The following is a 24,355-nucleotide window of genomic DNA, read 5'->3' on the forward strand; positions in this document are numbered from 1 at the left end:
ATGAGACACAGATATGTCTGGGTTGTTGCAGATGCTGTCGTGCTTTGTATGAAGATGTTTTTGACTTCTTTTTTTTTTTTCCACCACAAATGAACTTGCAACAAGGCCCTTGCTCAGCACTCCACCTTTGTTTACTTCCTCAAAATGGTTAAACTAGTCTAAAACGTTCAAATAGCAAGGAAGAACTTATTGTACAGAGTTTTATTCTGAGAATGGATGGGGGTTTTGTCGGTAACAGCTTAAGTTAGACTTAGTATTCTCCTGTAAATGTTTTTCCTTTCTCTTGACCATGTCTTCAGGAAGTTTCTCGATGCAATTTCTGCAATTTTGATTGCATAACTGAAGAAACCACATCATCACCCGTCATCTGCCTTCAGTTTTAGTACTAAGGTATTAATAGAAAATAAACTGAATTGTCCACTCAGTTTACTCAATTACTTTAACTAGAAACTGGTTATATCAAGCCAAGACAGGCTGTTAATTGCTTCATCTGTTAGTCAGAGCAAATATATCCCATATGGTAACCACCAAAATACCATTGTTACTATGGTTATTGCTATAGTATAGCAATATAGCAATAACCAATGTGTTGATTTTTTTATTTTTTTAAATTATTAATTTAGTGTAGAACTCTTCAAGTGATGAGGATAAAATAGCTACAAGGTGAAATGGTGAACCTCTTAAAATAAATGGCAAATTACTTTTTATATACGGTATATGGTACAGACCGATGGGTATTTAATGTAAACTGATGATATTCTTAGCATTAAATGAATTGTCATAAACTGATTGGTTCATGTTGCGTCCGCAGCGATTGAGCTTGCTGTTTTAAATTTAAAGGGGTCATCTGATGCGATTAAAAATTTTCTTTTCTCTTTGGAGTGTTACAAGCTCTTGGTGCTAAAAAGAAGATCTGTAAAGTCTCAAATAAAAAGAGATACTCTTTATAAAAGTTAAGACTTGCCCACGACCCCCTGAAACGGCTCATTTAAACACGCCCCCAACATCTACATCACTATGTGGGAAGATTTGCATAAAACCGCCCAAATGTTCACACAAGTAAAGAAGGTGTAACTTTTAGTAAAACTACTGAAAATGAAAAAACCTTGTTTGGCTTTTCAAAAGAGGATGATATCTGCTTCGTCATGCCTAGAGCTGATCCATGCTGGTCGCTGAGGAAATACATCAACTTCGCGCTGGATCACCGGATTGCCTTTCACTCTGGACGAAGCGGAGTCCAGCCAAGGGTCGTCACATGTGGTTGCCACAAGCCCGAAGGCCGCTCCTTCATCGAATCAACCAGCTGTGCCGTTCTCAAGCCCACAGTGTGACGGATTTTATGGTGGACTGTTTCCTGAACCTACAGACTAGCGTACAGTGAGTCTGTGCTCAAAGGCTGTTCTATAAAGTTGGGCATTTCAACTCTGTAAGGACAGTCTGGGGCTTCTGACTCAGCCTGTAAGTACAATTTTTACACACATTTTTTATACACAGTGAACAGTGTAGAGTAGCACTTATTGTTGGTTCCAATCACAAATGCAGACATGGTTTTATGTTTACGTTGCGTGATACGCAACGTGTAAAAAGACAGAATAAGTCATTGTAATCAGTAATTATCCACTGGACGCAACAAATGCCTCATTTGTAAAGGGTTTTATTGGTTTTGCCTCATCATGTTAGGAGACTGCACCACAGTATGTTAAGGGGCGTAACATTTCTGTCACACGCTTGAGGTATTCAGCAAATCACAATGCACTGGATAGCTGGCCAATCAGCGTACACCTCATTTTTCAGAAAAGTTATGTTACTTATGTTCAAATTTACACTGCAGGGCTTGTTTCGAGACAGTGAAGGAATTAATGTGAAATCACTGACCTTTGAACTTTTTTTTTTTTTTTTTTTGGAAGTTACAGAATATGAATACCATCTGGCAGCATTTTATTAAATGGTAGTGTAGCCAGTTAGGCTAATTCATTGTCATTAAAGACTATTATGAAACTGTGCATTAGTGTAATTTACTATAGTAAGCTAATACAATAACTCACAATTAAATATAGTCTCACTGTCCTGCAAATATTTTTGGCTTCAATTATATTCCCGTAGTGAGCTTGTGAGATGCTACGACGCCATCTAGCGGTCACTTTACATGACTACAGGATGGCACGCAGTAAACCCGAGCCAGTGCACTCGGCTTCCCGGTCTTCATTACGTCCTGTCTGAGCATGCTCTCTGAAGTTCAGTCCTCGCTGCCAAGACCCCCCAAAATCCATCAGCATCCGTGTCACTCCATCCTCAGATGTAGTTGCAGTTGGACTTAGGAGAGAGGTGGGACACGCTCAGAGATGACACTTGGATGGAGATTGTGGAGGTGAGGAGAGAGGCGTGCTTGTCATCGTTGTGTGTGTTTGTGGCCTGTTTGAGAGAGTGTGTGTATGTGAGTGTGTGTGGTTGGGTGCAGTACGTTGGCTCTGTTTTCCTACAGTAATTTTAGGGGTGTGTTGCTTATACAGCTGTCAGACTGTCTAGTCGACTGGTGATCTGTGTTTTTGTCTGGATGCAGAAAAGGGAAATGTATGATTGAATTTTAACAAGAAATTTAATTACTTGTGTGTCAATCTGTCAATACTTCTGCTGCACATCTATCTATCTATCTATCTATCTATCTATCTATCTATCTATCTATCTATCTATCTATCTATCTATCTATCTATCTATCTATCTATCTATCTATCTATCTGGCTGTTTAATTGGCCAGCTGGATCAGTGCCCTGTGAGACTGCTGTGTTGATTTTACTTTTATCATTTTGTTCCTATTCCAGAGTCCCATAATTGTTTATGTGATGTTTATACATTATATTGTAGAATTTAATATTATTTCATAACGTATACACAGTACCACTCTTGTATTTCCAAGGTTAAGTAGACAAAAGTCATGCTTCAGCATTGCACTAAAAAGGAAATTAAAGAAATTTGATTCCCCAGCACCCAAATTTGGGCAAAACTGCCTCATCCTTCATCCTGAATTCTAATCATTGGTACCCTAATTGTTCCCAATTATATTTAATGATCATTCATTTTATTTTATTATTAATACTTTTTTATTTATTATACAATAGTTCTATATTGTATATAATTGTATAAAATATATATTTATTAAACTACATTGATATATTATTAATATATTTAAATATAATTGCTGTTATATAAATATATGCAGAGCATAAAACAATTATATTTAAACAGAACATTCATATACAAATATAGAAAATGATTTCAAATGCAGTGCCTGACATAAATTCTATTCAGTTTTGCTGTTAATTCGCTGCCTGTATTCAGTTACAGTGACAGAGTGTGCTGAGCACACATATGTACCCAATATATCCGGCTGTGTTCAGCTCTCATTAGGACTCCACTCTGTTCAAGCTGCTTACTGTGTGTTTTTGCACAAATATTGTCTTAAATTACACAAGTTCTGAAAAACTGAACAAATGTCATTATTTGATTAATTCTGATGTAATTCAGGCTTCTCGTGTGGCTGAGTATGTGTGTGTGTCTTAGTGTCTTCTGCCAGACATTATCGCACACGAGCACATTTTCCATTTATAGCTCATTAGACTTGAGGGAGGATCAGTTTTAGGCAAAGGGGGTGGCCCAGTTGAATGTGTAAGAAGGCAGAGCACCATCCATAAGATCTGAGAGCAAGGAAACTGAGAAGAGAAAGAGAGAGAGAGAGAGAGAGAGAGAGACAGAAGCAGTGCTGAATCTTCTGTCACTCTCTCTCACTCCATCGTGAGAGCTACAGGACTCACGCTGTCCTCCAGCACACACACACACACACACTGAGAGAGAGAGATAGAAGACACTGAAACACACTGAAGAGAAAACGTAAGGATTTTCTGATTTCTCCTGAGGAGCTGCAAATAACCCTCGGAGAAGGATGGCAGAGGGAGAGGGGGGAGATGAAGAGATACAGTTCCTGCGGACGGTAAGTAATGCCTGCTTGACCTACAGTGTTTGGGGGGGGGGGGACTCAAAGTTATTTATTTTTTTGCCTGTGCATTAAGGGTATTTTGGCATATACAGGACAAAACCACCATAGACATTGGGGGGCACTCATGACCCCCCGCCCTATCACCAACATTTAGACTAGTAGTTAAGTAGCAAAATGCAAGACTCTTAAACTTTTTCATCTGCCCCCCCTCAATCTTACACATTCTGTTGCATCATTGCTGTGAAAAGTGTTTGAAATATCCCAGCATGTGATTGGAGATTTGTTTGTTTGTTTTTAAATATGCACGCTTATTTAAATGTCAAGCGCTTGTGCCCTCACGAGCGCTTTTTAACTGGCAAATAAGATCCATTGTCGATAGTGTAGTGATCAGTGTTGGGGGTAACACATTACAAGTAACTTGAGTTACGTAATCAAATAACTTTTTTCAAGTAACTAGTAAAGTAACAAATTACTTTTTAATTTACAAGAAAACATCTGAGTTACTTTTTCAAAAAAGTAACGTCAGTTACGTTGTTTTCCCATTTATTGACTGACAAGTCTCCTGTCCCTAAATTGGGAGAAATCGGAAGTACAGAAGCGTTATGTGTGCTGTGTGAACATGATGTAGTTCTAGACTAAATGTGAATGTGAATTAATGCATTAATTCATCCTACTTGCAAAAAAAACTGATTTAGTATTCATCAAAATGAATTAAAACTGTGAAATGAAATGCAAAAGAATATGACACAAACCTGCAATAATTAAATATGTTAACACAAATGTATCTAATCCCATTTTATTAATTAATCTTTGATGCTGACCTTTGATGATCCAGTTTAATCATACTAATAAGCAAAAATGACTTTAGATAAACTAACAATTGTGCATCAGTGTTTTTTCTTTCTTTCTTTCTTTATTTTTATTGCCGAAGAGTATTGAACCTACCTGTCCTGTTTTTTACTGTACAGACATGAATTAACTTTTCCTTCATCCTGAGGTTTATTCATTAAACTTTTTGGTGTGAAAGGGCTTTTACATTTGCTATAAATAGAACTTCTTATATTAAAAAAAATCAAGCCCTGCTCATATAAAAAAAAAAAAAAAGTAACTTGAAAGTATCGCAAAAGTAACGTACCACATTACTTTCCAATTATTTTTTTAGGGAGTAGCGCAATATTGTAATGCATTACTTTTAAAAGTAACTTTCCCCAACACTGGTAGTGATGTATGAACTTACTTTAAAACAAAGCAGTTTGCTGTTGGTCGGTGTGGCAAATTCGTATAAACAATTTGGTTGCGAAATCTGCGCAGGGAAATCTTTCGCCTCTATCCAAAAATTCCTAATCTTGTAGAATCCTGTTGAAATGAATTGATTTCACCTGTGAAATTTCTCCAAACAATGGTAAATGTAACCACACTGTAATAGATTTTTTTTTTACATCCCCATTCACATTCGTAACCTCTTCATTTGGACTGGTTGGTTGAACTGTCACCATGGTGTTTTTGGACAATTTGTGATGGACGTTTTTGCAAGCCTGGTTCTCACCCTGTATTTAGTTGACTATTTTTACGGTGGCCCACGTGCTATTTGACCTGCTTATGGAGCTGATAGTCTGCCTAACAACTCAGTGAGGGACGACGACTCTAATCAGGGACATGTCCTGCTTTTGTTATTGCTGACTGTGAACTCATATTGTAACTGCTGCATCTTTTCACTTGTTCTTCTAGAAGATTCTGTCATTCAATGGATGTATGTGAGTGTGTGTGGATAGACAGCGCCTGGTGCATCTGTTGGCACCGTTAGTTATTTTTACCTCAGGAAAGGAGAGACTTTCAGAACATGAGTGGAAGATAAAACAAGCAGGCCAGCTCCTTGAGCTCCAAACCAAAGGACTGAAAGACTGTGAAAAAGAAAGGTCAAATGGAAGATTTGGATCTGGGCGTTTTTTTTAAGTTTTTAACCACTAAGTCAGTGGTTCTTGTTCCTGTGGCTCAAGTGGTAGAGCATTGCGTTAGCTGTGCAAGGTTGTGGGTTCGATTCCCAGGGAGCACATGTTAGGTAAAAAATGTTAGCCTGAATGTTTGTCGCTTGGGATAAACACGTCTGCTAAATGCATAAATTAAATTTTTACATTTTCTTACCCAGGGGGCTGGGGCCTAATTAGGGGCCTCAGTAAATTTCCAGGTTGGTTCCAGAATAACGTAAAAGTAAATATGAATTACATTAAATAGAAAATGTATTATATTATAATTAAAAATTAAAATGCTTAAAAAACATATGAACTACTTCTTATATCTTTTATCTTATATCTTATATCTTCTGGGTGTATTACTGCCCTCCCCAGGTCAAAGTTTGAACTGCATTTTTATGTACGTTCCTGTTTTATGTAAGAACTAAAGAACTACCTCAGAGATCAGTTTATGTTTATCACTGCGTCCAAACAAAGAAGTCATATGAACTATCAATAACTACAGCAATAATTAAAATATGTGATGGTTGTATGTATCAAAGAACCTACAGTTCTTAAAGCTTCTAGAATTATGGTTAATTAATATAATATTTAAACCCCTTAGGCTCTTTCTTTTATTAGAAAGTAAATGGGTCCCATTTTTGGCACTAACTCAAAAAAGCACAATGTATAAGAAGGTTCAGAATTATAAATTATAGATTAAATAATTATTCTTATTTGATCTTACATATCCCCCTCCTTGACCGAAGTAAAATTCACTGTACACACAGATCCATTTAATTTTATTGCTCTTTAAATGGCAGCAACAGTAATATAATGAAACTTAAAGGCACCAGTTTAATAAATAGTTTTTTTGTGTAGAATTATGATTACTTTTTCTTATAAAATATAATTCTATTGACAAGAAGTGAAACTTAGCTTTTTAAATGTTTCAATTTTTATTTTATTTTTTTACATTTATTCAGTTGCCTAACTCTAGCAATGCAGCATCCAATTAGAATTTAGAGTTGTAGCTATCAGCATAGATTTGTAGATAGTTGCCCCATTAGCAGCTGTTTCTATGGGCCACTATACATAAGCCGTTCGCCATATTGGAATGGTAAAAGCAGGTCCGTGAACACTGAGCCTGTATGACTGCAACCCTAGTTATACGTATACTTCCTGGATTTCCTGGATGTCGAAGACCATTCTGCATCTGTCTGGAAGACCCTCAATCCATTTGTCCATTGAGATCAGCTGATATTTACAGTATAATACATCCTCATGTCTCAGTTAGGAATGCTAATAAGAGTGTTATGTGGATGACAATGCTGTAAAGAATCCCTTACACCTTTATGATCAAAGGTTAACTTTTTATATTCTTCACGAGACACCAAAATAAAGCCTCACAGCTGCTCTGGGCCCACACGTGCAAAAGACAGACATTTTTGAAGTGTTGTTTGGAAGGAAACAGTCTATAGACTTTAACACTATATAAACAGACTAGAGTCTGTAATGGAGATTGTTCTTTACAGGATCATAAGATTTCAAATAAAAGCTAACAAGTGCTATTTAACCACTTTGCTCTTTTGGTTACATAATCATTTTAGTTGGTTTTTCAGTTGTTTTATGGTTAATGTTTAGTGTCCTTTTTGTCTTTGTGTGTGGATGGTAGATGACCCACCTCTCCCTCTCAGCAACTTTCCAACTTTCACTCTCTGCTGTTTTTATTTCACTGTGAGCACTGGAGAAGAGAGGGATGAGTGGAAGAGAAAGAGAAGTGTATATGTAATACACTTCAAAAATAGTTTTCTACCCAAATCAGGAATATGAGAACAGATTCTGTTACTGTGATTTAAAGTCAACATGACATAGTGAATCCTGTTTTTAGTTTACTTATTGTGAAGAGTGCAAGCTATTTCAAATCGAATGGAATATTTTAACTCAACTATTACTAATTATTTTTGTTAATTGAAATAAAGCTAAAGTACAATACAATGAAGCTAAAATATATACAATATAAAGATTATATTGAACTTAAACTTAAGAACTAAAATAAAAAAATTGACTTGGCAACTAAATGAAAGAAATAAGGTTAAACTGAATTGCTAAAAAAACAAACACTAAAATCAAAATGGAAACATAATAATTGATCAAATTAATAAAAACTGTAATGTAAATACAAATCTATAAATAATACTAAAATAGTCTCACAATAATAATCTTTCCCAGTATTTTATTTAATGTAATTTCTAGGCTAGCTGTAGCCATAAATAGCTGTTGCTTTCATTAAAGTTTGGCTATATGGACTTTTGACAATACAATCAATAAAGACAATAACAATATCCTACTTTGTCTTACTTCTTTTTTTCCCCTTGAAAAGATCAGATTACAAAAGTAAAATGTGTTACGAACAGGGACTCGTGTTTAAATTACAATGGAAAGAAAGTGGAAAAAAACGGCTTCCAATCTTTTTGGGGCTTTCTTACGTAAATATATTTGTATTTGATTTCCTTTATCTCCATGTATGACAATATCCCAACATCATTGCAATGAAAGGTGCAGATTGTGTGAGATTGTCTTTATATATATTTCAGAGCTAAAGGAGCAGTGTTATGTGCTGTGTGGAGAGTGTGTGACTGCTGTAATCCATAAAGTGACTCAGCATGCGTGGGTCGGTCAAGAACCGGCAGTTTTCTGAAGGGCTCAACAGTATGTGTCCTTGGGGGAATCCTTTCAGGAAAGCCCTTTGGTTTTCACCTACTGTTTCTGAGACTCTTCCTTTTTCCTTTTGTTGTGATGTAAGAGTTGTGTGACATGCCTTAGTGTTCTAAATAGAGGCATTACCCAATCAACAGTGATGACAGCAGTTTAATGATGCTCCAGAATTGCATGGAATATACAAATTCAGGTGATCAAAGATTACATATATCAAAGGGGGTCCTGCACCAGCCAAGCAACTGCTGTTGAGATTAATTTAAATGTTAACGGAAAACTTTCTCCATACTTTACTGAGCACCTTTAAGATGTTGAAAAATAAATAGATGGAAAATAGAGATAGAATAGCGTCAGTGGTGTTGGAGTGCATTTGAGGGGGTATTCGGGTTCCAGGCTATAACAGCAGTTTCCTTTTATAGTTTCACCACTATAAGTGACACTCTGGAGGGAGAGCAAGAGATTCTGTGTCCTACTTTGTCTTTGCCTGAATCCATAGCGAGGACAGTGTGTGTGTATGTGTGTGTTGCAGATGAAGCATAAAAGAAATTAATCACTTCTGTAATAAATTCCACACTCTTCAAAATGAAAGTGATGTGATGTGAAGCCAAGTATGTTTTCCCATACTCAGAATTTGTGCTCTGCATTTAACCCATCTAAGTGCACACACACATCAGTGAGTAGTGAACATACGATGGCACACACAGACACACACCTCACACTGTGTACACACATCCAGAGCAGTGGGCAGCCATTTTTGCTGCGGTGCCCAGAGAGCAGTTGGGGATTCAGTGCCTTGCTCAAGGGTCTCACCTTAGTCATGGTATTCAAGGGTGGGAGAGAGCTGGTACCAACTTGAATCCGCGACTTTTGTGTTACAAGTCCGACTCTCTAACTATTAGGTTCTTGGCACCTTTGGTTCCATGTAGAACCTTTAACAACCTTTCCATTGCATGAAACATTCTTTATAATGGAAAACAGTTATTTAGATCATTAAGGTTAATATTGAAGCTGATTACTGAGATTTTATTTGGGGAACCCAGAATGGTTCTTCTATCGAACCCCTCCCCAATGGAACCTTTGTTTAAGCAAACTGGCCTCATAAAAATATGTTCCTCTGTGTACTTTTTGTACAACACTGTTTTTACATATACCTTACTTCATGTTTCGCCAGTTTCCAAGAGAAATGTCCACTGAGTGGTGCTAAAACACGAGTTCAGTACGTGAACCCTGGCACGTTTTTATTATGTTGATATAGGTATGTATTACTGTGTTTTTATTTTATTGCTTTAGGCACATATTGCTGTGATTCAGAATTCAAATATCCGGGGACTGTCTACAAGTTAAGCTCTATTGTATTGGAAATATGCCCTACACCATACCCAAACCTAAACATACCTGATAGTGTTAACAAATGTAAAAACTGATATTAAAACATATTTGTTGATGCAGCCGTGCTATTTCAACTTCCTCATATGCAGATTTGAACTGTTTTCAAGTCCCGCCCTCTAATTTCAGATGCCGTTTCACTCGGATAGACGTCACAGTAGACAAAAAAAGACAATTGCTACTTCTGTTTCATGCCGACTTTAAAGTGACCCTATTATGGATTTTTTTAAATTACCTTTCATGCAATGTGTAACACAGCTGTAAGTGAATGAAAACATCCTGCAAAGTTTTAAAAGAGAAGACTCTGACTCATTGAAATGAATAATTTTTTTAATAAATCCAATGCTTATATTCCATTAGCATATTGCCTGCCCACTTGTTGGTCTTTTCTGTTGGTCTGCATGAAAATCCAAATTCTATTTTTTTGCCACTAGGGGCACTCTTTGGAGTGGTAAAAATAGTGGGTTCCCCGGTAACGGCTGTACACAAAGCAGCACTGCTTTCACAAACACTGCTTTATCAGGCATTACAGGCAGGATGAAATGGAAATGAGACCAGTCGGACCAATCATCTCAAATTGGACAACGAATGTGTTTTTTGACCTGGAATGCATCTCAACCTGTTGTTGGGAACTCCCAAAACCAAAATGATTGGCCGAATGCCTCAAGCCTATGGTGGAAATATTAGACCCCTTGACATACTGTGATGCGTGTCCCGGTAAGAATTCCAAGACAAGACAATAACAATAAAACCCATTACAAGTGAGCCATTTGTTGCATCCAGTGAGGATAATTACAGATTATAATGACTTATACTGTCTTTTTATGCATGGCATTGCATCGTGACGCGTAAACATAAAACCATGTCTGCATTTGTGATCGGAGAACTGACAAACAACAAGAGCCACTCTGCACTGTCTGCTTAAATAAGGGTTAAATAAGGCGTTTTAGGGGGGCGTGGACGAGTATTGACTTTTATAAAGAATATCTCATTGGGTTTGAGACTTTAGTATTTGCAACTACAGGGATCTTATCTATTCACGAACAGCTTGTAACACTACAAAAAGAAAGGAAAACTTGAAATCACATCATATGACCCCTTTATGTGTGTATAGGACAAAAGGTTATTTTCTTAGAATTTTGTTAATGTTCTCCACACTAAAAAATGGTTTAGAGGCTGCTGTTATGTATTGAACATTGAAAGATCTCACATACTTAGTTATATAAATATTTTGGGCTTTTATGCTATGTTACTCTTTAACATATTGTTCGTTTTCTCCCTAAATACCAAATCGGTGATGACTGGCCTCAGAAATGAGGAGAGAAGGATTTAGAAGCACTAATTTTAGTGCTCAGTTATGCAGCTCACAATAAGTGCCTGTATGTCACAGGGGACTCTTCATGGGAGGAAAGAGAGGTGAGAGGTGTGTGTGCTTGATGAAGTATTAGACCATTAGCTCTTCAGAAGAGTCCACAGGTCTTGAATGTGTAAAGCAGGAGTCTTTCTTAGGCTTATGTCTTGCTTAGCCCACAGCTGATCAAATCTACACCTCACCCCTAACAGACTCTGTTCATTGACAGCCAGGGTTCATGTGCGCTGTCATGATCACATCTTACAGAATGAACAGGTGTTCCTTCTGCTAGCACTCCAGTCCCTTTAAAGAGAAGAATCGCTTATGTCAGCCAGAAACTTTAACTGACCCCTGAGTCCACTAAAGAGAATACTGACAGTGTCACAACCTGTTTGCACATTCGCCTCTTGCACAATCCTGTGTATCTTAATATAAGACTTCAGTATACTTTCATGTACATTATTTTCTATTCTATATTCAATTCAACAGTATACATCTTTTTTATATTTTATTCATATATTTCTATTGTTTACAGTTATTTAATTCTTTCATACCTATATTTATGTATATTTTCATATGTGTTGTATCCTTTAATAATTGCACTGTCCATGGAGCGGACCTGACTCGCATTTCACTACTGGTTATATATGCTCTAGATACAGATTAGAATGTCTTGGAAAAGTTCATGTATTCCATAATTCAACTCAAATTGTGAAACTCGTGTATTAAATAAATTCAGTGCACTGCATGTCGATGAAGGGTGTCAATGACTTTTGGAGAACAGTCAGATCAGCAGTCTTCCCCATGATTGTGTAGCCTAGTGAACCAAACTGAGAGACCGTTTTGAAGCAGGGGTGTCGGACTGGGGGTAAAACCAGTACTGATTACCAGGGCCCCAAAGGAAGAGAGGGCCATTGAAAAGTCTGGAATATATATTTTCAAGGGGAGGGGGGCCCATTAGGACTGCCTATGCATAGGGCCCGGGATCTTGTGCAGTGCCCCTGTTTTGAAGGGTCAGGAAAACTTTGCAGGTGTTTTGAGTTGATTAGCTGATTTGCATGTCACCATATTCTAATTCGTTGAGTTAATTGGTGGGTTTTAGTTAAATGTGAGCCAGAATCATCACAATTAAAAGAAACAAAGACTTAAACTACTTCAGTCTGTGTGCATTGAATTTATCTTATACACGAGTTTCACAATTTGAGTTGAATTACTGAAATAAATGAACTTCTCCATGATATTCTAATTGATTGAGATGCACCTGTAATCGTGTATTGTATATACTCATGATTCAAATGATAGTGCCAGCTTAATACTGTATCTTAAATGTTCCTTATTTGTAAGTCTCTTTGGATAGATGGTCTGCTAATGCCTAAATGTAAATGTAGATCTTGGCATCAACATAAATATATAACAGTAAAAACCATATCATTGTAGAATAATTTATCTACTCTTTAACAGCAAGGGCTCATTTATTTAATTCCCTATCTCTCGGTCACTACGAGTTATGTCGAACGACATATGGGGACATAACGTCTCCGTTCCCTCCATCAGGGAACGAGGGTTACGTACATAACCGAGACGTTCCCTATCTGTCGGTCACTACGAGTTATGTCGAACGACATATGGGGTCTCACTTGGGAGGCCAATCATCTCTGAGTTTAATAGAAAACGCCAATGAAAATTGGCTAGTGGATTTAACAAACCTGAGTGCATCCACTCATTAGATTTTTGCTTCGGGGCAGAGTGGTTGTATGAAAGCTGTTATACTCCACAAAGCCATTAATCTGCTGTGTCGGGAAGCTGTTCTGGTTTGCGATACGGCGCAAACAGTGGTGTCCCTTTCAGCGATTCCCCTGGGCGCTTCAACTAGAGAGCAGATTTCCTAAAAGAGCAAAAAACGGACAATTTGCGTCTTTTTAAAGACGCCGTTTCGTCCGCGTCCTTCTGGATGCGGTCGTTTCCTGTTCTCTGACAACGGCCACGATCGTTGTCTTCTGTGTCTGGGCATTCAGCATGCTGAAGGCGTGTTCGTGGATGGTTCATGCACACACTGCATGTGTGACCATGGCAACGCTGTGATCGCGTCTCTCCTTTCTTAAAGGGAAAGGAGCAGACCCCTCTGTCACTACCCGTTCAGGTTTCTCTGCCACGAGCAGAGGACCGCCGGCTAGTGCTCTGGGAGATTTGAAGGTGACAGTGAGAGCTCTTACCCCTTCCGCGGTGTTTGTCCTGTGCGGCTGCTGGGTGATGTTGCTGGGCTGTCTTATGGCAGTCCCAACGGGTCATTCAGTTTGCCGCCTGGGATCAGATGTCGATTGCAGCATCGGGGATGGGCTGCTGACTTCTGTGTATGAAGATTCGGTGAGGCTGCCCCCCTAGGGTGTTGTGGCCACTGCCGAATTGGACCCAGAGTTGACAGCCGTGCTTGCCCGGGCAGCTGTGAGCATCAGGATGGAGGTGAATGCACTGCCCAGCCCTGAGTGCTCATGGCTGTTCGATTGGTTCTCTGTGTAGAGCGCGGCTCACAACCGCGTTTTGCTCTGGTTCCTTTCTTCCCGGATGTGCATGGGGAAGTGATGCAGTCGTGGAGGACCCATTTTTATGGCCGGAAGCAGCTCATTTCATTCCTCCGTCCTCACTACCCTCGATGGCGGGGCAGCTAGGGGTGCATTGACATTCCCCAGCAGGAGAGTGCAATTACGGTGCACTTGTGTCCACAAAACACCGCCACTTGGATAAATAGTCCGCGCCTCTCACCCAAGGCATGTAAGCTGTTGGCCGCTCTCGCTGCCAAGGCTTACAGTGCTGCGGCCCAAGCTGCCTCTGCTCTGCATGACATGGCTATCCTGCATATCCGGCGACCTCCCAAGTTCAATGGCATGCTCGAGACTTCGGTGGCAGTCCGGGACTCCTGTGTCTTGCGCAAGGAAATTGCTGTCCTGCTGGCGAAGGATGCAATCGAGCCGGTCCCTCCAGCCGAGATGAGGACAGGGTTTTGCAGCCCTTACTTCATCGTACCCAAGAAAAGCGGTGGCCTTCGGCCTATCCTGGATCTGCGAGTCCTGAATCGGGCCCTGCACTAGCTCCCGTTCAAGATGCTGACGCAGAAATGCATTATCAAATGAGTTCAGCCCTAGGACTGGTTTGCAGCGATCGACCTGAAAGACGCATGCTTTTATGTCTTGATCCTCCCTCGCCACAGACCGTTTCTGCAGTTTGCATTCAAGGGTCAGGCATGACAGTACAAGGTCCTCCCCTTCAGGCTCTCCCTGTCCCCCCGTGTCTTTACCAAGGTCGCAGATGGCACCCTTGCCCCACTCTGGGAAGTGGGTTCCTCAACTATCTCGACGACTGGCTCATTATGGCCCGGTCCCTAGAGCAGTTGTGCGATCACAGGGACTTGGTTCTCTGGCACCTCAGTCAGTTGGGCCTTCAGGTCAACCGAGAGAAGAGCAAGCTCTCCCCTGCGCAGAGAATCTCTTATCTCGGTATGGAGTTAGACTCTGTGAGTATGACGGCACGGCTCACCAGCGATCGTGCCCAGTCAGTGCTGAACTGCCTGAGTTCCTTCAGGGGGGGAACAGTGGAACCACTGAAACACTTTCAGAGGCTCCTGGGGTATATGGCATCCGCAGCCGCAGTCACGCCGCTCGGGTTGCTCCATATGAGGCCACTTCAGCACTGGTTGCACTCCCGAGTCCCGAGATGGGCATGGAGCCGCGGAACACATTGTGTCACCATCACACCTATTTGTCGACGCCGATTCAGCCCCTGGTTGAACCTTGCCTTTCTACAGGCCGGCGTGCCCTTAGAACAAGCAACGGGCAGACAGCTTCAGGGTTCTGGACAGGACCTCGACTGTTTTGGAACATCAACTGTCTGGAGTTGCTGGCAGTGCATCTAGCACGACATGCAACGGGCAGACAGCTTCAGGGTTCTGGACAGGACCTCGACTGTTTTGGAACATCAACTGTCTGGAGTTGCTGGCAGTGCATCTAGCCTTATGGCGGTTTCGGCCGCTGTTGCTAGACAGGCATGTGTTGGTCCACACGGACAACACTGCAGCTGTTTCGTACATCAACTGACTGGGCAGTCTACAATCACGTCGCATGTCTCAACTCGCCCGCCATCTCCTCCTCTGGAGTCAGACGCAGCTCAAGTCGCTGCGCATTACCCACATCCCAGGGGAGCTCAATCGTGCAGCCGACGTGATCTCACGACAGCTCACCTTTCCCCAGGGAATGGCGACTCCATCCCCAGATGGTCCAGCTGATCTGGAGTCGATTCGGGGAAGCCCAGGTAGACCTGTTCGCTTCCCACGAGTCCTCCCACTGCCAGCTGTACTATTCCCTGTCCCAGGCCCCCCTGGGAAACAGATGCACTGGCAAACAGCTGGCCTCAGGCATTACGCAATTATGCGTTTCCCCCAGTGAGCCTGCTCGCACAGATGCTGTGCAAGGTCAGGGCGGACATGGAACAGTTCCTGTTGGTTGCGCCTTACTTGCCCACCCGGACCTGGTTTTCGAACTCATGCTCCTCGTGACAGCCCCTCCCTGGCGCATCCCCCTGAGGAGGGACCTCCTCTCTCAGGGGCTTGGTACCATTTGGCACCCGCGTCCAGATCTTTGGAACCTCCTTCTGGATGGGACGCGGCAGACCTAAGTGATCTGCCACTATCACTCAGGCTAGAGCCCCCTCTACGAGGCAGGCCTATGCTCTGAAGTAGAGTCTGTTCACGAATTGGTGTTCTTCTCACTGAGAAGAACCCCGGAGATGCCCGGTCAGAGTCGTGCTTTCTTTCCTGGAGCGTGGGCTGACACCTCCCTGAAAGTGTATGTGGCTGCCATTTCAGCCCATCACGATGCAGTGGACGGCCGGTCCCTGGGTAGACCTCCCTTTAAGCCGCTGGATTCAGTAGAGCTTAAGTTTTTGTCTCTCAAGAGAGCGCTCCTGATCGCACTCACTTCCATCAAGAGGGTCGGGGACCTCCAAGCATTTTCAGTAAGTGAAGAGTGCCTTGTGTACGGGCTGGCCTACTCTCACGTTGTCCTGAGACCCCTTCCAAGACCAGGTGGTGAACCTGCTGTGTCCCGTAAGAGCGCTTCGCATATACGTGGACTGCACCCAGAGCTTCAGAAGCTCTGAGCAGCTCCTGGACTGCTTTGGAGGTCAGCAGAAGGGGCAGGCTGTCTCCAAGCAGAGGTTGGCCTACTGGATAGTGGATGACATCGCCTTGGCATACTATTCCCAAGGAGAGCCATGCCCCCTGCGGGTGAGGGCCCACTCCACATGGAGTGTGGCCTCCTCCTATGTGCTTGCGCACGGCGCCTCTCTGGCAGACATCTGTCGAGCTGCGTGCTGGGCGACACCTAACACCTTTGCGAGGTTTTACAACCTTCGTGTAGAGCCAGATTCTTCCCGTGTGTTGGGTAACAGGTAAATTGGTGGGAAGGGCTGACTGGGTGTCAAGTTTACTCTAACATAGGGATGCAAGTGCCTTTCTTCTCCCAGTAGAGTTCCCCAGTTGGCGCACCCTGGTTGAGCATCCTCCAGCACCCTAGGCAGTCAGACTTGGTGGAGCAGTCTGTCGCCAGGCCCAGTACTGGTGTTAGCATGCCCGGAGCTCCGGTCAGCCCCTGTACTGGGCTAGGTGTCCATATGGCTTGATTCCCTACAGGTAATCCCATATGTGTATTTTTCCAAGGTAAGGTTTCCCTCTTGGCAAACCTGTGTCTTCCCTTGACAGACCCGTTCTGTCAGTCTCTTCTGGCAGCCGTTCCATCCATATTCTAAGGTAGGACCTTCCTCAGAGACCCCTTCCATATGTACTGTAGTACTGCCCCCTGGGTCAGTCTATATCTCCATATGTGTGTCCCTACTGGTAGGATGTGGTCTCCGTAGCGACCTTTTCTTAAGGCTCGCTTCCCCATTGTCTTGCCAAGCTGTAATAACAAATAGGGAAGATTTGAAACAATCTTTCACTGAAGGTTGAAATCCCTTCCATTAACTTTATATGGGCGGAACAGCAGCATGGCCTTCTCCAGCAGCCATGTACTCACCCTTTGGCCCCTTCGGTACCAAGGTCAGTGAATTTGTGCTGGGGCTTTGGAAAGGTTATGACCTTAAGTGTAGCTTCTGTGGCACGCCACGGCTTGCCGACAATTGCAGTGCCACAGGGTTGTGACGGTGTTCAGGTTGTGGCATTTTCCAAAGGACCCCATATGTCGTTCGACATAACTCGTAGTGGCTGACAGATAGGGAACGTCTCGGTTACGTACGTAACCCTCATTCCCTGATGGAGGGAACGGAGACGTTATGTCCCCATGCCACAACCTTGAACCGGTGGCTGTTGCCGGGACACGTTCTCGGCTCCTCAGCGTAAAACCTAATGATGCACCTGTCACCCTATTTATACCCGTTGGCATCGGGAGTGGCTCAGGTATGTTAAATCAACTAGCAAATTTTCATTGGCGTTTTCTCTTAAACTCAGAGATGATTGGCCTCCCAAGTGAGACCCCATATGTCGTTCGACATAACTCGTAGTAACAGACAGATAGGGAACATCTCGGTTACGTACGTAACCCTCATTCCCTGATGGAGGGAACGGAGACGTTATTTCCCCATATGTCGTTCAACATAACGTCTCCGTTGCCTCCATCAGGGAACGGGGGTTAAGTTCGTAACAGAGTCGTTATATGCTTACTCTTAAAAATGAAGGTTCCAGAAGGGGATTTTTGCACCAATATCATAAAACAACCAAATTGGGTTCTCCAAAGAGCCTTTAGGAAACCAGGAAACAGTTTATAAAAATCTAAAAAGCTTTTTCCACTATAAAAAATAATAATTATGCATCAGAAAGCTTCAACAGATGTTTACGTTTCTTAAATAATCCATAGATGCCAATTTGTTAACAGCATTTATTAATCAACACTTATGAAAAATTAGAAATAAACTTGAGGCGACTAGCTTTAGGATTTTTTTGTATTTAATCAACTCAGATCATGGAAGAAATTAACAATAAAGAAGGTCTGTGCTTTCATCAGACGTAATAATTAAGCCACATGAACTCAAAAAAAGTTTTTACTTGCTGATCCAAGTTAGTTCGCATTTTAAAATAAACCGTACATTAAGATTGCGTTATTGTCATGTAATAACACAACTTAACACATAACTTTGACAACAAAATACAATCAAAAGAACTACATAAAGTTAAAATATCTATTCATTTTGAACAACATGTTTTAACCAGTTATTCAAGTTCATAATCAGTGATCAATCTGAACTTGTTCAGCAGACTGTTAGTTGGACCATCAAAATACATACACGTTATTGCTGTTTATTTTAAGGATGTTAGGTTAAGTAATATATCACGCCAAACTGGCAAAATTTTTACTTTATTTATTTATTTAATACAATGCCTTTTCTACATTCAGTTTTTTTTATAAACCTCTACAATATAATTTTCTGATGAAGTGAAAGTGGAAATTATTTAGTAATTAATTTATATAATTAAGTTAAATTAAATCATTGTCGATCTGGTGGGACTGGAACTGACATCTTCTCTCCAGTCATGTTTTTATTTGTGAGGTGTTTTTTTTTTTTTCTTTATTAATCAGTGTTGAAAAATATTTACCGTGAGATACTTGTAAACAAAGAATTGAGTCATGCATGGGATGTTAATCATTGCTCATAAAAAATTGTAGTGGATGGGTTCAGAAATCAGTAAGCAGAAAATATGACACTAGCATCAGAGTCACTCAAATATCTGCAATGTGTCAGCACATAAATAAACATTAATCTCGTCTGGCCACTTTTCAAATGGTACTATGATTATTCTGTACTTGAAATATTGTTCAATTGTGGTGTCTTTGTTCTGCTGACTTTGACCTTAGTTAAATAACAGAACTAACTTAAGTTACTTCTTTGCAGAACAGCTGTAGAATATTGGACACTATTAAAGTAATAGTTCACTCAAAAATTAAAATCTGTCATCATTTAATCATTCTCATAGCTTTCCATAACTGCTTTGTCTACTTTTTTTCTTCTTCAGAGCACAAGATAGACTGTTGGGAACCAAACCATTTAGAATTTTTCCTTTTAGGGTGAACTCCCTGTACTGTGGAAATAAAACTCTTGCTTGTTGGATAAACAAAGATTAAAGATTAATTGGCATATGTTAAATCGATCTAAACAATCACCCATAAGCACACATTAGAGCTTCTATGAGTCAAACGTTTTGAAATTCAGTCGGTGGAGTCATGGTTATGACTCATAAAACTGCAGATTTTTCATGTTTAAGAGCTCTAGATGTTTTCAGCAGTTGATGAAACTACCTAAGTGATGAGAACCTTTATGAGTGCCTCTCATGCAGATCCCTGGGACAGAGAGATAGTACAGTTATTAGGCTTACAGAATGAGGTAACACTGTTTGTTTGTTTGTTTAATCAACCAATGTGCCATTAGTCCATTTTGATCATATCAAAATATATTTTTTGATTTTGTCAGATGTAAATGTAGACTGCAAATTACTTTTTCTGTCTTCATATTAAAAAAAACTAATCAAGTTGTTTTTCATTTTCATTTTCATTCGTTTGCTGTTCATATTGACAACTGATATTGCAGTGATTTTTATGTACTTTCTATTAGACCATTACAGAATGACTGCGTTATTTTGAAATCTGTTCTTGAAGTGAAATTATAAGTGCTGTAAAAGTTCTAATAGGCTAGATGAACTGATTTAAACTCAAGTATTATTAGAGTTTACAGTAGGTAAGGTTGATTCATTTCTATAATTGTTAGATGAACCTTATACCTATATATAATTTGTGGTCAGTTTGATTATTATTTTTTTTCATGTTTTTTTAAGAATTCTCTATGGACACAAAGGCTGCATTTATAAAAAAATAAAAAATAAAAAAATAAAACACGGTAAAGCAGTGATGTTGTGATGTAGTAATTAAAATTTTTTTTTCAATTAATATTTTTAAAATTGATTTATTCCTGTAGTTATTTATTTTCTGTCAAATGTGTTACATTTAATGGATCCTGGTTGAAAAATATTTCAGTGGTCTAAGTAGTTTATGGGATATTGTAGTTAATGCATGGTTTTTTGTGTGTCTGTGAGATCAGAGACTCTTCTGCCCTGAAAGAGCCTCTGAACTAATTGGGGAATGTGAGTATGACAGGTGCACTCACCCAAAATAGCAATGTTGAGGAGAGGGGGAAAGCCCACGAGAGAGAGAGAGAGAGAGAGAGAGAGAGAGAGAGGGAGGCAGGAGCAGAAGTGTGTAGATGGATACAATTGTAAGGTATCAGCAAAACATGGTTAGGACCAAAAGAATTGCAATAATGTTTCAAGTTGTGTTAATGAAAAAAGGTAAATGAAAGACTCGAGAGATGCATTTGTAAGTGTGGTGTATGTGTGTTTGGAAGAGAAAGATATTTTTTCTGTCAGGTAGAGTTATAAAATAGTCATAAAATATTTGGACAATAAAGTCATATTTTAAAATGCCATTGAAATAGATTAAATATCAAAACAACAGCAGATTTTTTAAAAGTAAAATAGAACAAGCCCAGTTTTTGAGTAAAGCATTTTACCAAAATATGTTTGTTAGGTTGTAAATGAGATAATACTGTTTAGCATTTAGACACTTTAGTTGTCAAGTATTAGTGGAACATGTTTATAGTTAATGCAGTGAACTACTGTACATTAACATCACATTGACATTAGTCGCTTGAAAGAAACTGTAACAATGGCTTAGAAAAATAAAATGAGTTCTAGGTCTAATGTCATTTATTTGCATCTAATAGTTTTTCATTTTAAAAAGTGTCTTAATACTTTTTGAACACAGAAAGTACAAATCTTTTGCGACCCTCTCTGTCACGCTGCTTGTTTCTGTAATGCATTTGTGTGGCTGTCAAAATGCTGCCAATCATTAAAAAGCTGTGAAGTAGGACACTGACAACCATTTCGTCGTCCTCTTCACCTGCTGTGCTCCTGTCTCCATGGTAAGTGATATCTCCTTCATGGAGTGACTCCCTGCAGTAAGATCTGCTATCAAAACCCAGTCAGCTAAACTACATTGACAGTTATGACATGGGCACATGTTCCTCTGATGCTAGAAAATAAATGCTAGTTTTAAAAGGTGTCATATTTTTATGGAGCTGTAGGAATGATAAGGTTCTGCATGGAGCCACCAAAGCTATTTTTGTGGCTTCTCCACTTTTAGCTTTCATGATATCATTGGACATACAAAACAAAACGTTGGAATTCCTTTGTGCCAACAAGAAAACAATAACCATAACCCCATAAATGGTGGCTGTATGAATACAAGCAGCCCACCTAGAGGGAAAGTGACATTTTGTATTGGGAAATAGTTGCAGGTGGTCGTGCGGGTAAAGAGTATGTGCCTTTATGCTTCAGGTTAGTCGGGACAAACAAAATCATTTTGAAAAGGGACAGTCTTTATTGAACCAGCCCTCCTTCTGCTTCATGTCTACTCTTGTTAATCCACCCACACTGTCCCTCCATCTGTCTGTGTCAGCAGTCAGTGATGGCTGTAGTCAGAATGAAGGGTTTGGCTTGAGGAGGTCTTTATCAGCACATTGGAGGAGAAGGGGAATCTCCACACTCATTCTAATTATAAACGCTGTTATGTGTTTTGATGGCCCACTTTGCATCTCCCTTTTCCCTCCTAAGTTAGTTTGTGTAGCAGTGTTGCGTTACATATCATTAAAATGTCAAACAAAAAGCGCTAATCTACACTGCTCAAACCTAACGTTTGAATCACCAGTGACAAATCCTTTACATATGTAAATGAACTTATAGACTGTGAGTCAGAAAACTCTAGTCTACTCTCCCATGATCAGGAAACAGTCCTCCATATAATGTGTTGCACACATCTGAATATTTGGGTTGAACTGTTCTGGAACAGTGTGGTATTACAACTTCACCAATGAATTCTAGTTGTTTCCTTGTTTTTAAGGCCAAACGAAGTATTTTCGCTTTTACAATGAAACCGCATCTCCACAACATGGCGCCGACGGCAACAGCGATAATAAAAACATATGCCTTCTTTCTTTGTGGGGCATGTTTAAACAAGCCATTTTAGGGCATGGACAAGTCTTAACTTTTTTACAGAATATCTCTTTAGCTTTGAGACTTTAATTTTTGCGACTTTAGGGATCTTATCTACAGGTGCATCTCAATAAATTGGTATGTCATGGAAAACTTCATATATTTCAGTATTTCTACTCAAATTGTTAAACTTGTGTATTAAATAAATTCAATGCACACAGACTGGAGTAATGTCTTTGGTTCTTTTAATTGTGATGATTTTGGCTCACGTTTAACAAAAACTCACCAATCTCAACACATTAGAATATGGTGACATGCCAATCAGCTAATCAACTCAAAACACATGCAAAGGTTTTCTGAGCCTTCAAAATGGCCTCTTAGTTTGGTTCATTAGGCTACACAATCATGGGGAAGACTGCTGATCTGACAGTTGTCCAGAAGACAATCATTGACACCCTTCACAAGGAGGGTAAGCAACAAACATTCATTGCCAAAGAAGCTGATCTGACAGTTGTCCAGAAGACAATCTTTGACACCCTTCACAAGGAGGGTAAGCAACAAACATGCAATGCCAAAGAAGCTGGCCGTTCACAGAGTGCTGTATCCAAGCATGTTAGCAGAAAGTTGAGTTGAAGGAAAAAGTGTGGAAGAAAAAGATGCTCAACCAAACGAGAGAACTTTAGCCTTATGAGGATTGTCAAACAAAATAAATTCAAGAATTTGAGTGAACTGTGGCTGGGGTCAAGGCATACAGACGAGTCAATGGCTACAATTGCCGTATTCCTCTTGTTAAGCTACTCCTGAACCACAGGCAATGTTAGAGGTGTCTTACCTGGGCTAAGGAGAAGAAGAACTGGACTGTCGCCCAGTGGTTCGAAGTCCTCCTTTCAGACGAGAGCAAGTTTTGTATTTCATTTGGAAAACCAAGGTCCTAGAGTCTAGGAAGGGTGGAGAACCTCATAGTCCAAGTTGCTTGAATCCCAGTGTTAAGTTTCCACAGTCTGTGATGAATTCAGGTGCAATATCATCTGATGTTGGTCCATTGTGTTTTTTGAAAACCAAAGTCACTGCACCCCTTTATCAAGAAATTTTGGAGCACTTCATGCTTCATTCTGCTGACCAGCTTGTTGAAGATGCAAAATTCATTTTCCAGCAGGATTTGGCACCTGCTCACACTGCCAAAACCACCAAAAGTTGGTTAAATGACCATGATGTGACTGGCCAGCAAACTCACCAGACCTGAACCCCACAGAGAATATATGTGGGATTGTCAAGAGGAAAATGAGAAACAAGAGACCAAAAAATCAAAGAAACCTGGGCTTCCATCAACTGATCGCCTCAGTGCCATGCATAATTGAGGTTGTAATTAAAGCAAAAGGAGCCCCTACCATGTATTCAGTTAATTTACAGAAAATGAACATACTTTCCAGAAGGCCAACAATTCACTAAAATTTTATTATTATTATTATTATTATTTTTTTTTTTTATTGGTCTTATGAAGTATTCTAATTTGTTGAGATTGGTGGGGTTAGCCAAAATAATCACAATTAAAGGAATTTAAACTACTTCAGTCTGTGTGCATTGAGTTTATTTAATACACAAGTTTAACAGTCTGAGTTGAATTACTGAAATAAATGAACTTTTCTAAACATTCCATTCCAGAAAATCATTGCAATCAGCCAACTTCAGATAGCCATACGTTTTGTTACGTTAAAGCTATGAACAGTTTTGGAAAGGGCTTCCATATGGTATCAAAACCAAAAAATGGTAACATTTATATATATATATTTTTTCTAAACTCAGTCAGTCATTTTGGGCTGCAATAAATAAACATTCTTTGAAATCCTAGTAAGACTGTATTTAAGGTTGACTATGTAACA

At 40.1% G+C, this 24,355-nt stretch overlaps 1 protein-coding gene across 8 annotated transcripts in view; it reads left to right on the forward strand.

The window, feature by feature from the left end:
- Positions 1–2,290: 2,290 nt before the first annotated feature.
- Positions 2,291–24,355, forward strand: part of LOC127934027 (ryanodine receptor 1) — a 115,214-nt gene continuing 93,149 nt past the window's right edge. For 5 of the 8 annotated variants that reach the window (XM_052531199.1, XM_052531201.1, XM_052531200.1 and 2 more), the window contains exon 1: positions 3,720–3,985. In XM_052531199.1, the coding sequence (XP_052387159.1) occupies positions 3,938–3,985 (48 nt within the window). In that variant the 5' untranslated portion in view covers positions 3,720–3,937. Of the gene's footprint in view, positions 2,369–3,718; positions 3,986–24,355 lie in introns of those variants that run through there. The other 3 variants (XM_052531197.1, XM_052531198.1, XM_052531196.1) reach the window with 2 other exon arrangements.

This window comes from Carassius gibelio, chromosome A18, assembly GCF_023724105.1.
Source record: "Carassius gibelio isolate Cgi1373 ecotype wild population from Czech Republic chromosome A18, carGib1.2-hapl.c, whole genome shotgun sequence".
Taxonomy (NCBI): Eukaryota; Metazoa; Chordata; class Actinopteri; order Cypriniformes; family Cyprinidae; genus Carassius; species Carassius gibelio.